The 16,135-nt window shown below is 39.6% G+C and overlaps 1 protein-coding gene across 2 annotated transcripts; it reads right to left on the reverse strand.

Moving 5' to 3' along the window:
- Nucleotides 1-4,443: 4,443 nt before the first annotated feature.
- Nucleotides 4,444-15,859, reverse strand: LOC115167545 (cell wall protein DAN4). 2 transcript variants are annotated; one of them, XM_029722076.1, is made up of 4 exons: nt 15,709-15,859; nt 13,101-13,928; nt 5,322-5,495; nt 4,444-5,181 (listed from the first exon to the last, which is right to left on the reverse strand). In XM_029722076.1, the coding sequence occupies exons 2-4, from the start codon at nt 13,903-13,905 to the stop codon at nt 5,060-5,062; spliced, it is 1,101 nt and encodes a 366-aa protein (XP_029577936.1). In that variant the 5' UTR covers nt 13,906-13,928; nt 15,709-15,859; the 3' UTR covers nt 4,444-5,059. The 2 variants fall into 2 exon arrangements, with proteins under 2 accessions (XP_029577936.1, XP_029577938.1); XM_029722078.1 differs by having other exon boundaries at nt 13,101-13,923; nt 15,709-15,844.
- Nucleotides 15,860-16,135: the final 276 nt, after the last annotated feature.

The raw sequence follows: 16,135 nt of genomic DNA on the forward strand, positions 1-16,135 counted from the left end.
AACTTCCGGAGAACATCCTCCAACCTATCAGAGCTCTTGCAGTATGAACTGACATGTTGTTCACCCAATGAAAATATCAGGGATTTAATCTAGTACTGAAAGTATAAGCTACAGCTAGCTAGCACTGCAGTGCATAAAATATCATGAGTAATTGACTCAAAGAGAGAGAAAGACAATAGTTGAACAGTTTTGAACAAATTAATTTCTTCCAAAATTAAGGAGAAGAGAGAGAGAGAGAGATTTGGTTGTATTTTCTTCACTTTCACTTTCACAAATTGTCATTGTTTTTGGGCAGAATTTTACGAAAATATAAACGCAACATATAAAGTGCTGGTCCCGTGTTTCATGAGCTGAAATAAAATCTCACAGAAATGTCCATACGCACAAAAAGCTTATTTCTCTCAAATGTTGTGCACAAATTTGTTTACATCTCTGTAGTGAGCATTTCTCATTTGCCAAAGTAATCCGTCCACCTGACAGATGTGGCATATCAATAAGCTGATTACACAGCATGATCATTACACAGGTGCACCTTGTGTTAGGGATAATAAAAGGTCACTCTAAAATGTGAAGTTTTGTCACACAACACAGTGCCACAGATGTCTCAAGTTTTGATGGAGCGTGCAATTGGCATGCTGACTACAGGAATGTCCACCAGAGCTGTTGCTAGATAATTTAATGTTAATTTCTCTACAATAAGCCACCTCCAACGTCATTTTAGAGAATTTGGCAGTACGCCCAACTGGCCTCACAACCGCAGACCATGTTTAACAACACCAGCCCAGGACCTCCACATCTGGCTTCTTCACCTGCGTGATCATCTGAGGCCAGCCACCCGGACAATTGATGAAACTGAGGAGTATTTCTGTCTGTAATAAAGATCTTTTGTGGGGAAAAACATATTCTGATTGGCTGGGGGCCTGGCTCCACAGTGGGTGGGCCTATGCCTTCTCAGGCCCACCCATGGATGCGCCCCTGCCAAGTCATTTGAAATCCATAGATTAGGGCCAAATTCATTTATTTTAATTGACTGATTTCTTTATATGAACTGTAACCCAGTAAAATTGTTGTCGCATGTTGCGTTTATATTTTTGTTCAGTATATATGAGGTTTTATGTGTTGTTGGAGGTGCGTCTTGGTCAGTTTAGCTCAGAAAATGCCGCCCTCATTAATCTTCCACCATAGGTGGCCTCCTAATACTGCCTAATGAGAGGGCCGGCCCTGGATCCGTCCCAATGTGTTCTCCAATCTCATTAAACATTTAAGAAAAAGCAGTGGTGGAAAATGTACCCAATTGTCGTACTTCAGTAAAAGTAAAGATACCTTCACAGAAAATGACTCAAGTATTAGTGAGTCACCCAGTAAAAGTCTTAAAGTATTTGGTTCTAAATATACTTAAGTATCAAAACTAAATGTCATTGTTAAAAAGTAAAAGTAAAAATAATTTCAAATTCCTTATATTAAGCAAACCTTATGGCACAATTTCATTTTGTATTTTATTTACGGACAGCCAGGGACACACTCCAACACTCCAACATAATTTACAAACCAAGCATGTGTGTTTAGTGAGTACGTCAGATCACAGACAGTATGACCAGGGATGTTCTCTTGATAAGTGTGTGTATTGGACCATTTTCCTGTACTGCTAAGCATTCAAAATGTAACAAGTACTTTTGGGTGTCAGGGAAAATGTATGGAGTAAAAAGTACATTATTTTCTTTTGGAATATAGTGAAGTAAAAGTAAAAGTAGTCAAAAAATATAAATAGTAAAGTACAGATACCCCCCAAAATTACTTAAGTAGTACTTTAAGGTATTTTTTACTTAAGTACTTTACACCACTGAGAAAAAGGATGTCATTTTACTTGTAGGGGGAGGGTGCTAGAGTTTTGAAAGCAGGGGTGCCAATAATTTTGACCCCTATCTATATTTTAGTTATTTAGTAGACACTTTATCCAGAGCGACTTATAGGAGCTATAAGGGTTAAGTGCCTTGCTCAAGGGTAGATCAACACTTTTTTTACCTAGTTGGCTCGGAGATTCAAACCAACGACCTTTCGGTTTTTGGCCCAAGACTCTTAACCACTAGGCTACCTGCTGCCCTGCTATCTTTTTTAGATGTATTTTATTACTTTTTAAACAAAATCTCTTTCTTGTATTAGTATAAAATAATCTAATTTCTCCATTTTTTTTATGCAATATAGCTCAGTATTTGATATGTTTATTTTATAGTCTTTTTTGCTCATCTTTATCAAGGGTGCCAATAAATATGGACATGATTCTTGATGTATATATGTTATAAATGCCTCAAGAGCTTAGTTCAACTGTCTTACCCCATCAGAACCCAGAACATAAACTTCTTATAGTCCAATGTTTGTAACAAAGTAAACGTAAACCAACACTGTTTAGCCTCAAAACATGGTAGAAACTGTCATTTTGATATCATGGATGGTCACTCCTTGCAACAATAGCTCTCAATTTGAATTTGATCGTGGTTACATTTCTCCATAAACGATGGCGGAGTGAGTGCTTTGTCATTGTTTCAATTAAGGATTACATCTTTAAGTGACAAAGGTTTCTTGATTACTCAAAAGGTCTTCCAACCCTGACTGTGCTAGTCAGCCATTAAACAAAATGGCTGTGGCAATTGCTCTTTACATATAAGCGTCTTGAGTGAGGAAGTAATAGACAGAGGTACAGTATAATAATAACTTCTAATTTGGGTTGATTAAAAAAAGTGATACTACAGTATGACACTGGTTCAATCCCGGGCTGTGTCACAACCAGCCGTGATCGGGAGTCCCATAGGGCGGCGCACAATTGGCCCAGCGTTGTTCGGGTTAGGGAAGGGTTTGGCCGGAGTAGGCCGTCATTGTAAATAAGAATTGGTTCGTAACTGACTTGCCTAGTTAAAACCTCTACGGGCCACGGTGGCAGTATTGAGAATTTTGAAAAAAATACGTGCCCATTTTTAACTGCCTCCTACACCAACTCAGAAGCTAGGATATGCATAGTATTAACACATTCGGATAGAAAACACTCTGAATATTCTAAAACAGTTTGAATGGTGTCTGTAAGTATAACAAAACTCATATTGCAGGCAAAAACCTGAGAAAAATAGATTTAAAAAAATGAGAATTTTGTGGCTGTACTATTTAGTGTCATTGTTTATTAGATACCATAGTGAGAAAGGATTCAGTTCGCAACTCCTACGGATTCCACTAGATGTCAGCGATCTTTATAAAGTTGTTTGAAGCTTCCATGATTAACAGGGAGCAAATAAGAATGCATTGAAGTTGACGTCCGTGGGATGTCGTCACTACCATTATGGCCTGCACCTGCGCAATCATGAGACACGGGACATTTTTCAAAAACGTTTTTGTAGACACAGGTGAGGTCGGGTTGAAACATTACTGATGTTTCACGTTAAAAATGGCTCTAAAGATTGATGCTAAACAACGTTTGACATGTTTGAACAAACATAAATAGATTATTTTTGTAACTTTTTTTAACTTTTTGCCGTGACTTCACACACCCCCCCCGCGCTACTTTTTAGTAGCCACCGAAGCGCTAACAACATGGAACAACTTGGAGTTCTTTGGACATCAATTATGAACTTTGTCAAAAGAAACCACATTTGTTGTGGACCTGGAATTCCTGGAACTGCCAATGGATGAAGATAATCAAAGGTAATGGATTATTGACAATAGTATTATTGATATTACATGGTTACAAGATGATGCTAAGCTAATTAGGCTAGCTTATTGTTCTTAGCACAGCACCTGGTTTATTGCAACTTGTGATTTCCCAGTAAAGTTATTTTGAAATCTGGCAAGACAGTATCATTTACGAAATGTTAAACTATAATTATTTGAATGACAATATTATAATTTACCAATGTTTTCGAATAGTAATTTTGAAAATTGTAACGTTGTTCACCGGAAGCATTTCAGAGAAGAAAAAAAATCAGAATTTCACAGCTACTGTAAAATGCGGTTTTTGGATATAAATATGAACAAAAAATGCATGTATTGTATAACATAATGTCCTAGGAGTGTCATCTGATGGAGATTGTCAAAGGTTGGTGCATAATTTTAGCTGGTTTCTGCTTTTGGTGACGCCTGACCTTGAATTGAAAATGGATGTTTGTACTTTTGTGGCTATGTACTGTCCTAACATAATCTAACTTTATGCTTTTGCCGTAAAGCCTCTTTGAAAATCGGACAATGTGGTTAGATTAAGGAGATGTTTATCTTTTAAATGGTGTAAAATAGTTGATTGTTTGAGAAATTGAAATTATTAGATTTTTGATGTTTTGAATTTCCAGCCTTGCTAGCAATCCCGTCTCAGGGTTCATTGCTAACCCGTGGCCTCAACAGGTTAAATAAAGGTTCAATAAAAATCAAACATTTATGTTTATATTGACTTGACCTGTGGCTAAATTGTCATTTAGAATAAGGTACAAAAATAACTTTATTTGAGTGTAGGTCTTCATGTCTAAGAAATGTTTAGTTACCTTTGTCGAACCATCTTGGAAATATAGCAGACAATTAAGACTTCATTTTTGGCTTTTACTACTTCTATAATAGACTGTGCTGAAGTCTATAATCCTAAATTGAGATCCATGCATGACGTTTTCTCCCATTGAGATAATGTGATAATTATGTGGAAGTCTAAGTTATGTAAAGGTAGTATTCATCCTAGGCGTAACAAAGAATGGGAATATTTCCAGCAAATTTAAAAAACTTTCCTTCCAAACCAATGTTATTTTAGAAATAAAAACATATAAACATATAATTCAAATGTTCCAAAATAATAATAAATTCCTTGTACATTTCCAAATTCTCAAAGTTTCCTGGAATTTGGAAAAATGTACAAAAAAATGACACCCCTAATTTGGCTCTAAGCCCACATAACCAATACATTAGGGTGCAGTAAATCCATGACTTGACATTCCTGCTATAGAGACTTATGCACGTTAATGCGTATGTCGGGTCTCATTAAGTATTTTGTATATGAAAGTCTTCTTTAAAGTGTTTAAGGTTAGTCTTGGAGTCCTTTTCAATGTTGATGTCCTTGTGGAAGGTGGTCCATTTGGATATTGTCCATTTGGAGTCCACGATTGTAGTAGGCAGAACCATCATATTTCAAGTCCACAGGCTCAGTGTTGTTCAGTTGTAGAACTAGGAGTGAGAAACAGAGATGTGAAATTTTGCATGGCCGATAGGATAACAGGTGCTTTCCTATTATTGTTCCAGTCCTATCAGATAGAAAACATGCCAGGAAATTCTAAAAGGGAAATATCTCCAAGGGAACTTCCTACCTGGGTCTGAGGGGATTTCCTCAACAAGCTTCCTGTGTGTGAAATCCCGCCGGCCTCTCCTTCTCAGGATGACATAGACCACCATCGCCACGAAGCACACTGCCACTCCTATGCCCAGGACGGCAGCCCATGCCTCACTCCTCTTCTTGTTCTGCACTGCATCTGAGGCCAAGCCTTTAAAAATACATTTATCAAAAAGAATACATGAAAAATAGGGAGATGCATTGCAAATACATCATTCTAATATTGATGCAATTGTAATATATGGTGCAATAAATGTTGTCTGGGATGATATATTTCTGTATTTCAAAATATTCTTCCAGTTACACTTTATTTGGATAATTCCATATACTGTAGATTATATACAGATGGTCATACTATCAACAAAGTGTCTGTTGATAAGCAAATACTTCCGAAGGTTACGTTTAGGCTTAGGGATAGGTTTATAATAAGGGTTAGGGTAAGAGTTAAGGTTAGGGTTAGTGGATAGTAAGTTGACATGTTGTTGACAGTTGTTGAACATTGACAAACCATATACAGTACAAACCATCTACTTGTGACTATACAAATAAAGTACCATTCTTCCTATAATTGAGGGCAAAATGTGTTTAAAAATAAATGTAAAAAAGGATATAGAGCACCCTTTTACATGAGTAGTCTCAACTCAATAAACAGTACTATTTCCCAGCCATGTAATTACGCCACCACAATCAGTGCAAAAACCATGCGTGAAAATAACAGGTTTTATTACAATTCAGTAAAGGTTTTCCATCTATGTCACACCCTGACCATAGAGAGCCCTTTTATTTCTCTATTTTGGTTAGGTCAGGGTGTGATTTGGGTGGGCATTCTAGATTTTTTATTTCTATGTTCTATTCTATATTTTGTATTTCTTTGTGTTTGGCCGAGTATGGTTCCTAATCAGAGGCAGCTGTCTATTGTTGTCTCTGATTGGGAATCATACTTAGACAGCCCTTTTTCCCACCTTCAGTTGTGGGATCTTGTTTTTGTGTAGCTGTTAGAAGCCTGCAAGACTTTTCGTTCGTTGGGTTGTTTATTGTTTTTTCTGGTTCACCTTAAATAAAATTATGATGAACCCAACTCATGCTGCACCTTGGTCTACCCATAACGACGAACGTTACAGAAGATCCCACCACAAAAAGACCAAGCAGCGTGCCTAGGAGGAGCAGGGTTCCTGGGCCCGGTAGAAGAGAGAGTGGAGGACGTCCTGGACCTGGGAGGAGGTAATGGCAGGGGACAAGACCCTGCCATGGAAGCAGGTGGAGACAGTGAGAGAGGAACGGCAACGGTACGAGGAACTAGCGCTGCAACAACGGAAGCATGAGAGGCAGCCCCCCCCAAAAAAAATTTTTTGGGGGGGGCACACGGGGAGATTTGCAGAGTCAGGGTGGAGACCTGAGCCAACTCCCCGTGCTTACCGTGGGGATCAGGTGAACAGCCAGGCACCGTGTTATGCTGTGATGCGCACTATCTCCAGTGCGCATTCATAGCCCGGTGCGCGCTGTGCCTGCGCCCCGCACTTGCTGGGCTAAAGTAAGCATTCAGCCAGGACGGGTTGTGCTAGCCTTACGCTCCAGACCTCCAGTGCGCCTCCATTGCCCAGTATATCCTGTGCCTGCTCTGCGCACTCGGCCTCCAGTGCGTCTCCCCAGTCCGGTGAGACCTGTTCCGGCTCCACGTAAGAAGCCTCCAGTGATGATCCATGGTCCGAAGCCTCCAGTGATGATCCATGGCACGAAGCCTCCAGTGATGATCCATGGCATGAAGCCTCCAGTGATGATCCATGGCACGAAGCCTCCAGTGATGATCCATGGCACGAAGCCTCCAGTGATGATCCATGGCACGAAGCCTCCAGTGATGATCCATGGCACGAAGCCTCCAGTGATGATCCATGGCACGGAGCCTCCAGTGATGATCCATGGCACGGAGCCTCCAGTGATGATCCATGGCACGGAGCCTCCAGTGATGATCCATGGCACGGAGCCTCCAGTGATGATCCATGGCACAGAGCCTGTAGTGATGATCCATGGCACAGAGCCTGTAGTGATGATCCATGGCACAGAGCCTCCAGTGATGATCCATGGCACAGAGCCTCCAGTGATGATCCATGGCAAGAAGCCTGTAGGGATGATCCATGGCAAGAAGCCTGTAGGGATGATCCATGGCCCGGAGCCTGTAGGGATGATCCCCAGTCCGGAACCTCCTGAGACGGCCCACAGTCCGGAACCTTCAGCGACGTCTTCCAGTCCGGAGCCTTCAGCGACGGTCTGCAGTCCGGCGTCTGCAGTCCGGCGGCGGTCTGCAGTCCGGAGTCTCCAGCGGCGGTTCCCAGTCCGGAGCTTCCAGCGACGATCCACGGTCCGGTTCCTCCGGCGACGATCCACGGTCCAGAGCTTTCGGCGACGACCCCAAAAGAGAGTCGCCACCGAGGATGGCGGATACGCGAGTAGAGCAGGGTCTACGTCCCGCACCGGAGCCGCCACCGAGTCTAGATGCCCACCCGGAACCTCCCCTATTGAGTCAGGTTTTGCGGCCGGAGTCCGTACCTTTGGGGGGGGGGGGGGTACTGTCACGCCCTGACCATAGAGAGCCCTTTTATTTCTCTATTTTGGTTAGGTCAGGGTGTGATTTGGGTGGGCATTCTAGATTTTGTATTTCTAAGTTCTATTCTATGTTTTCTATTTCTTTGTGTTTGGCCGAGTATGGTTCCTAATCAGAGGCAGCTGTCTATCATTGTCTCTGATTGGGAATCATACTTAGGCAGCCCTTTTTCCCACCTTCAGTTGTGGGATCTTGTTTTTGTATAGCTGTTAGAAGCCTGCAAGACTTTTCGTTCATTGTGTTGTTTATTGTTTTGCCTTGGTCTACCCATAACGATGAACGTTACAATCTATTTAATCATGTTGAACCAATTAGTGAAACCAATAATTAACCAATGTCATTCAAATGAAGTGTAAAGTGTATCAGTATTTCATTGTCATTTCATGTAATTGTGAAATTACCACGGAAGGGATACAGTACTTTCAGAAAGTATTCACACCCCTTGACTTTTTCCACATTTTGTTCTCTTACAGCCTGAATTTAAATTGGATTAAATTGAGATTTTGATTCACTGATCTACACACAATACCCATAATGTCAAAATGAAATTTAGTTTTTAGATTTTTTTTTTACAAATTAATAACTAATTTAAAGCTGAAATGTCTTGAGTCAATATTCAACCTCTGTTATGGCAAGCCTAATTAAGAAATTGCTGCATTTTGCATTTATATTTTTGTTCAGTGTAGTTACTCCACAATACTAACTTAAATGACAAAGCAAAAAGAAGGAAGCCTGTGCAGAATAAAAAATATTCCAAAACATGTTTCCAATAAGGCACTAAAGTAATACTGCTAAAAATGTGGTAAAGAAATGAACTTTTGTCCTGAATACAAAGCATTATGTTTGGGGCAAATCCAACATAACACATCACTGAGTACCACTCTTCATATTTTCAAGCATGGTAGTGGCTGCATCATTTTATTGGTATGCTTGTCATCGGCAAGGACTAGGGAGTTATTTAGGATACAAATAAATGGAATAGAGCTAAACGCAGACAAAATCCTAGAGGAAACCTGTTTCAGTCTGCTTTCCACCAGACACTGGGAGACAAATTCACCTTTCAGCAGGACAATAACCTAAAACACAAGGCCAAAACACTGGAGTTGCTTACCAAGATGACATGTCATTTTTTATGAGTGGCCTGATTACAGTTTTGACTTAAATTGGCTTAAAAATATCTATGGCAAGACTTGAAAACAGCAGTCTAGCAATGATCAACAATCAATTTGACAGAGCTTGAAGAATTTTACAATCCAGGTGTGAAAAGCTCTTAGAGACTTATCCAGAAAGACTCACAGCTGTCATTGCTGCCAAAGGTAATTCTAATACGAATTGAATCAGGGGGGTTGAACTAGTGTTTCATTTTGTATATATATTTTTTTTAATCAAATTTTTCTTCCGCCTTGAGTATTGTGTGTGGATTGTTGACTAAATTGACAATTAAATACATTTTTATCCCACTTTGCAACATAACAAAATATGTAAAAAAGTTAAGGTGTGTGAATACTTTCTGAAGGCACTGTATGTAAAACATTTGACCAACATGATTTATTAAATTATGCTCTCCCTGAATCCCTGATTGAATTACGTTAACCAACCCCGTAAGAGGAAAAGCATTATGGCTGAAATGCAGTTACAGGCTGTGTTAGTTCTGCTAATGTATTGATAAAAATTTAGTTCCTTATGCCTTGGATCCAGCACCCAGGTTGTACTCATTTATTTTGTGACTTTTATTGATAAAAATGCCACGAAAAGATAAAGCAAAGAGGACTATGGATTGTTTGTGTTACCCATGGAAACCTGATTACCATAAAACTACTGTCTCCTTGGGCATAATGTGGTTTGTGGTATGCGAAGATGAGATCTAACTATTCCAAGGGCAGTTTTGATACAACTTTATACAACTAAATGAAAAGTACCAGACTAGTCAATATGTTAATAAGATTAACAACATGTTTACTATGAACAACAGTTTCCCGTCTTCGAATAAGCTTTCATAATCTCAGTCATCACATTTGGAAATTCAAATGTTTACTTCCCTGACATCTCCTTATCTGAAGACCAAGCTTGTTAACCTTACTTGCATTTCTATTTTCTCACAACACCTTTGATTTTATAAAAAGGAGCACACCCTGCATTTACATTAGAATAAAGTGGGGTAATTATATTCATGTGTCACACGTTTCGTCAAAATATTGTTTTGGATGTTTAAGCCTGACTCCCGACTAAATGCAATGTCGATTGGCACTGATGAAGAAGTGCATTATAGTTGCTTGGAAAAACATTTACATTTCTAAAGGAGGCAAATAATTAGTAGGAAAACCTTTTGTCATCATTGTGATGTCGTCAGAATAACATTAGATGTAGTATTACGTTAGCTAGCTAGCTAAGATTGTGGAGATAGCATCCGATTTTACCTAGCTAACTCTAGAATTGCTAGGTATTTTTTATGAACTGCTAGCTAATGGCAACATTGCCATCTCTCTAAAGTAAATTTGGTATTTGGTATTTTTTGGTATTTTATTAGGATCCCCATTAGCTGTTGCTGAAGTAGCAGCTCCTCTTAACGGTGTTCACACAAAACATGACATAATACAGAACATCAATAGAAAAGAACAGCTCAAGGACTGAACTACACAATTTTGAAATAAGAAAATAAGAACAAAATAAGAACCCGTTGTGTTGAAGAACCCGTTTTGGTTCCAGGTAGAACCCTCTGTGGCAAGGGTTTTACATGGAACCCAAAAGACTTATACCTGGAACCAAAAGGGATTCTTCAAAGGGTTCTCCTATCGGGACAGCCGAATAATCCTTTTAGGTTCTAGATAGCACCTTTTTTTCTAAGAATGTAGTGTAATTTAGACTAAACAGTCACCGTTTGGAATGACTGGGCACCACTTGACTTTTGGGGGCCACTATGACTGAGGTCTTTTTAGAATGTAGACTCAACAAATGAGGGGTTCATCAAGGGTTCTTCTAAGATCCTCAAAGTTCATCAAAGAACCTTATGGTTCTTGGCACTGAAAAATGCCAACAAAAAGGTTCTTCCAAGAACCACATAGGAGAATGGGTTCATAGAGGAACCGCTTTAGTTGTTGGGGGTTCTTGCAGGAACCTAACTACCCAACTGAAACATTTGGAATTGAATTTGAGACGACAGCAGGTGCAGGCATTTAACTGAAAAATTGAAAGATCTCCTCAATTTAAGGTAAGGTTTATCCCTAGTATGATCTAAATTTATATTATTTTATGATTATACTGTCTATCTTTCATAATTGTGCAAATGGCTGCTTGCCACTTTGTCCCTTTTTACAATTCTTTCTAAGACAGAAAATGGACACAATTCAATGGATATCAATCAACAAAGAGGTAAGAATATGTTAAAGGATATAGCAGCATTGGGCATGACTGAACTGCGTAGTTATTTGTGTTTGTCGTTGTATATACAATTAGTAGTGGTTTGCCTCATAATGTTATGCAGATCACATGTATCATCTACAATTTTAATTTGAATTCATGGTTTCTCTAAAACATTATAGGACAGTCACAACAGCCATCTTCCTCATCCTTTACTTCTTCAATAAAGATCCCAGAGCCCTCTACATTATGGACAAGGTACGTGTATGAAAACCTTTGTCAAAGGTGAACCGTTTTTTTTTCATTCACATTTACCACAGAAACCAAGGTATGTTTTGTTAATCATCTGTAGAATTATATGTATTTTTGGTATTCACAAACTTCACCCTCCCTACACCTCTGACGAATATAACAGGAAACCTGTTCGATCATTCTGGCTATGGATAACCTACAGAGGACACCAACATCAACACACCAGAGTCGTTTTAAAGGGTTCTTCGAATAATTTAGGGGTTAATTAATCAATTTGAAGAACCCCTAAAGGATCCTCCAGGAACCTTTTATGTTTAGTGTAACAATGGCGTGATGCTACCAAGTGACAAGAGGGTCAATCCATGAATAGAGAAAATATGATCTAGGTCCAGATATTGTCTACTTTTGTGTGACATGGTTGTGTGAAACTCTACACCTTTTCACTCCATGTTCACTAAAGGAAAGGTAATTAGCCAGTATGGGTTGTCAATAGATTAATAAACATTGCATAAAAAGACTGTGATGCATAACTAATAAGCTGTACTGTCCATGGAAAATATGTAAAGGTTCATGCAAATGAGGTAAACAAATGGGTCAAACCAGCCACAGTCTAAACAAATCACTGGCTGAAATGTATGATGAGGTCTTCTCAAAGGTAACACTGTTTTTCGGTACACATTTCCAAGTATTTATAGTTTGATAGATGTAGTTACTACATATTCAAATCCACGACTGGACCTGGCAAATAATGTGTAAGTGTTTGAAAATGATGTAATTGAGTTTGAATAACAAGAGGAACTATTCGTACATCATTTATAACCTATCAAAATTGGGGATATCCTCCTTTAATAAATCACCCACTCAAATAAACCCTTGTTTAGTATGTTAGAAACTGGAAAGCAGTACTCTCACGCCCTGTATGGCAGCAACGAACCTCAGCTACTGACCCCCTCCTTCCTGTAGCCAGGCTAACATAGGGGTCTTTTGTCCCCTGAAGAAGGTGTTTGTAATGGAAGCCTCCACTCACTGTGGGCATGCAAATATTTTCTGAAACTCTACCCTACCCAGCCGGTTACAGAAGGGGGGTTTGTGTTTTGACTTTTTTTTTTTTTTACAAGTAACAAAAAAGAAAAGAGATCCGTCAAATGTGGGTCAGGGAGAGACTGGAAAGAAAGCGTTGTGTAATAAAGACGATGATATAACATAAATGCCCTTTGAGTGTTGTTGGGTATTGTGTTACTCTATAACTAGGTCCCTCCTATGTTCAAATCTCATACTCAGTGGCTATTTGTAACTTTTTGACTGCTCTGTCTGGTTGCTGACTCATTCATTAATGCCTCTCCCAAAACATTTAAAAAAATATCACAATGGTTAAATGAAGTGAACACACCCAAATTGTAATTGTTGTGATCTCTTGGTATCTCCCTAAAAGTTGTTACAGGCTCACTTGAACAAGCAAGCAAGTAAGTAGGTTATAGGCGCACACAGCAGTTCCCTCGAGACAAAGAGTGTACCAGATACTTAGACACTGGAACACTGTCTCCTCACCTCTCGCAGAGTTGCTCCCTGAAGCGGCACCAGATTCCATCGTGGCTGTTATTGTGCTGGGACCTGTGGTTGTTGTAGTTTCTGGGATGATTTTGGCAGTTGTAGTCCCAGGGGAGTCCAAGGGAAGCTTTGTGGAGGGGGAAGCTGTGGATGGTTCACTGGATGGCTCCGGTACTGCAGTCGTTACATTATGGAAGTCCTCTGTACTGTTGGTTACCCTGTTCTCAGCATCAGGATCTGGACCAGTCTGTTCTGTGCTATTGGTGTCTGGAGTTGTGGTTGTCTCGTTTAATTCAGTGTAATTGGACATGGAATTAGAGCCATTTGAGTTTTCTGTGATTGCAGTAGTGGTGGTAGTTTGGAATCTACTGTCCTCTCCGGTTGCATTGGAAACTTGGCTTGAGTTTAAGGCGACACTCACTGGGGGTTCTGGTGCAACAGTGGTTTCTGGAGGTTCCTCTACTGTAGCATCTGGCAACTCTGGTGGCATTGTGGTGCCAATTGTCACACCACCTAAAGTCTCATTTGTGTCCTGGATGTTGACCTGGTCCCCATTAAATGACATGGAGCCATTTGCGAATACCCCAGCAGAGTAATCTGTTGACTCAGTACCCTCCAGAGTCATATCAGCAATGTCATTGAACTGAGCTTGTGACGTCTTGTTTTGCTTGGATTTGACCAATTGACGAAGCCAACTTTGATCAATCGTCCGTCCTGGAGAGTCTGTTGGTGCCTGGAGCAAGGCCACATGAAAACCTTGCAGTTGCAGAAGCAAAACAGCACTGATGATTGCGTAAAGGTCCATATCCTGTCTCTCTCGTTCCTGTTCTGAACAACAATCAACATGTAAACAAAAAATTGTTGTTAGATACATTGAGTCAAGGTTGGTTCTCCACAAATGTGAAATCTATTTTCTTGATTATCCCATTTTGGCTCGAATGTCCCATGGTCTGCAGGCCACTATTGATTATAAATAGAGAATATACAGTAATGTACATAATTTTTCTTAAGCAACCAGTCACCAACAATTAAAGAAATGTATGAATAGTTCAACTGATAAAGGCCAGATAAGGACTTGATGAATTCCTAAGGTTCCCATGTGGTATTTCATATTCTCCATGTTCTAAAACAATTGCTCACCCTATACTACAAAAAAAGCAAGCTCTCTATGGGTGATAGATTGATTTGACTTTATTGTTATCTTTTAATATAATTATAATCTATTCATACCAATCCAGGAGATAAAGTGTTGATGCTATCAGTTTAGCTTTGATTGTCACGTCCTGACCATAGAAAGCTGTTATTTTCTATGGTAGAGTAGGTCAGGGTGTGACAGGGGGTTTTCTAGTTTAGTTTTTCTATGTTGTTATGTTCTAGTTTTGTATTTCTATGTTGGGTTTTGTTTGGGACGATCTCCAATTAGAGGCAGCTGGTCATTGTTGTCTCTAATTGGAGATCATACTTAAGTAGGTGTTTTTCCCACCTGGGTTTGTGGGAAATTGTTTTTGAGTTAGTGTATGTTTCAACTCTGCGTCACGGTTTGTTGTTTTTGTTCGTTCAGTTTATTGTGTATGTATTGCATAGTTTCACAGTGAAAATAAAAATGTGGAACGACACACGCTGCACTTTCGTCCGCTCCTTCCTACGACAGCCGTGACATTGATCTAAATTTTGGCTGACTCAGGGTCAGGAGGACAATTATTTCCCCTGAATAGAAGCAAATGTTTTTCTAATCAAATCTCACAGAACTTGTATTATAGAGAGTCTGCCAACTCAGTTTTGGGGACAATAGACTAAATGAATACCAATGCAATAATCATTCAGGGTGTAACTATGGGGAGACTCCCATGTACTTTAGTTGAGTCAATCTGGGATGAACAGCGATATTGCCTGTTGGCATACTAAATACACATTCAGCAGCGTTGTCAAAACACACAGAAATATCCTTAAAGCCAAGTGTTGACTAGGTTTTGATAGCATGATAGAAATAATAACATATCTGAAATAATGTAATCTGTCTGTTGGGACTACTTATCTTACTTTATTTTATTTACATTTAAACATAGAGAAAGTGTCATGATTAACTCAGTCATTGTAGACCATCCTTTTGGTGAAATGTTATCCACCTTCAATCACTCTGAGTATCTTTGTTTTAGGTTTGTGTGCTCTTCCAACTTTACATATTTGGTTTGGTAAAAATAAAGTTGGGTTGACACCATTTGAGTCCCCTCAGCAAATTATGCAAAAAACCCATATACACTTGACAATTACTTTAATCTGCATTAATAAAACAATAGTCTGGATGAGATGACACATGTACATTGGTTTGCCTGACTGGTGGACAACTACTAAGTGCAACTTTAAGCCACCAACACCTCAATATGATCATTCTGTTTCATTTGAAAGTGGTATGGCATTTGCAATCGGACGGATTTTCCTCATTCGTTTTGGTGGCGTTATCATTTTCCTAATCCAACTGTAAGTCTGTAACCTTACAAAAATACCAAACACATATAAGTGTCACACAATTCAACGTCTACCATACATCTCCCATACAGAAGAAATTGTGAAATAGCTCTACATGACTAAAATCACGATCACCACGTACCTTTTTCTGGTGCTTGGTCAGGTGGTTACAGCTAACAGGTGTGCAGAATGCAGTGAGATCGCTCAGTGAAACAGCCAGCGTATGAGAGAGAGGGAACAATAGGCTAGGGAAGGGGGAGGGCAGGGCAGTGCAGGGTATTCAGATCAGATCAGAACAACCAGGAACCTGTTCTACCTGATTTTACACCTGACACAAACACACCCTGACATCCAGACAATCCCTAAATGGTAATATGGAATTGGCTATAGGGTAACTAAGATTATTTAGACATGTCATGGTTTTACGGCTTATCTTCTGTGTTCCTGAGATGTACACTGCACATCAGTTTATTTCAGTTCAGTTTGGTTTCCAGGTGTGCAGCACCTGAATTCCCCCTTTGGGCGGAGCATCCGCCCCCAGGTCCTCGGGAACATTCCTCCCTTGTGAT

This window comes from Salmo trutta, chromosome 29 (assembly GCF_901001165.1).
Source record: "Salmo trutta chromosome 29, fSalTru1.1, whole genome shotgun sequence".
In the NCBI taxonomy this organism is placed as follows: Eukaryota; Metazoa; Chordata; class Actinopteri; order Salmoniformes; family Salmonidae; genus Salmo; species Salmo trutta.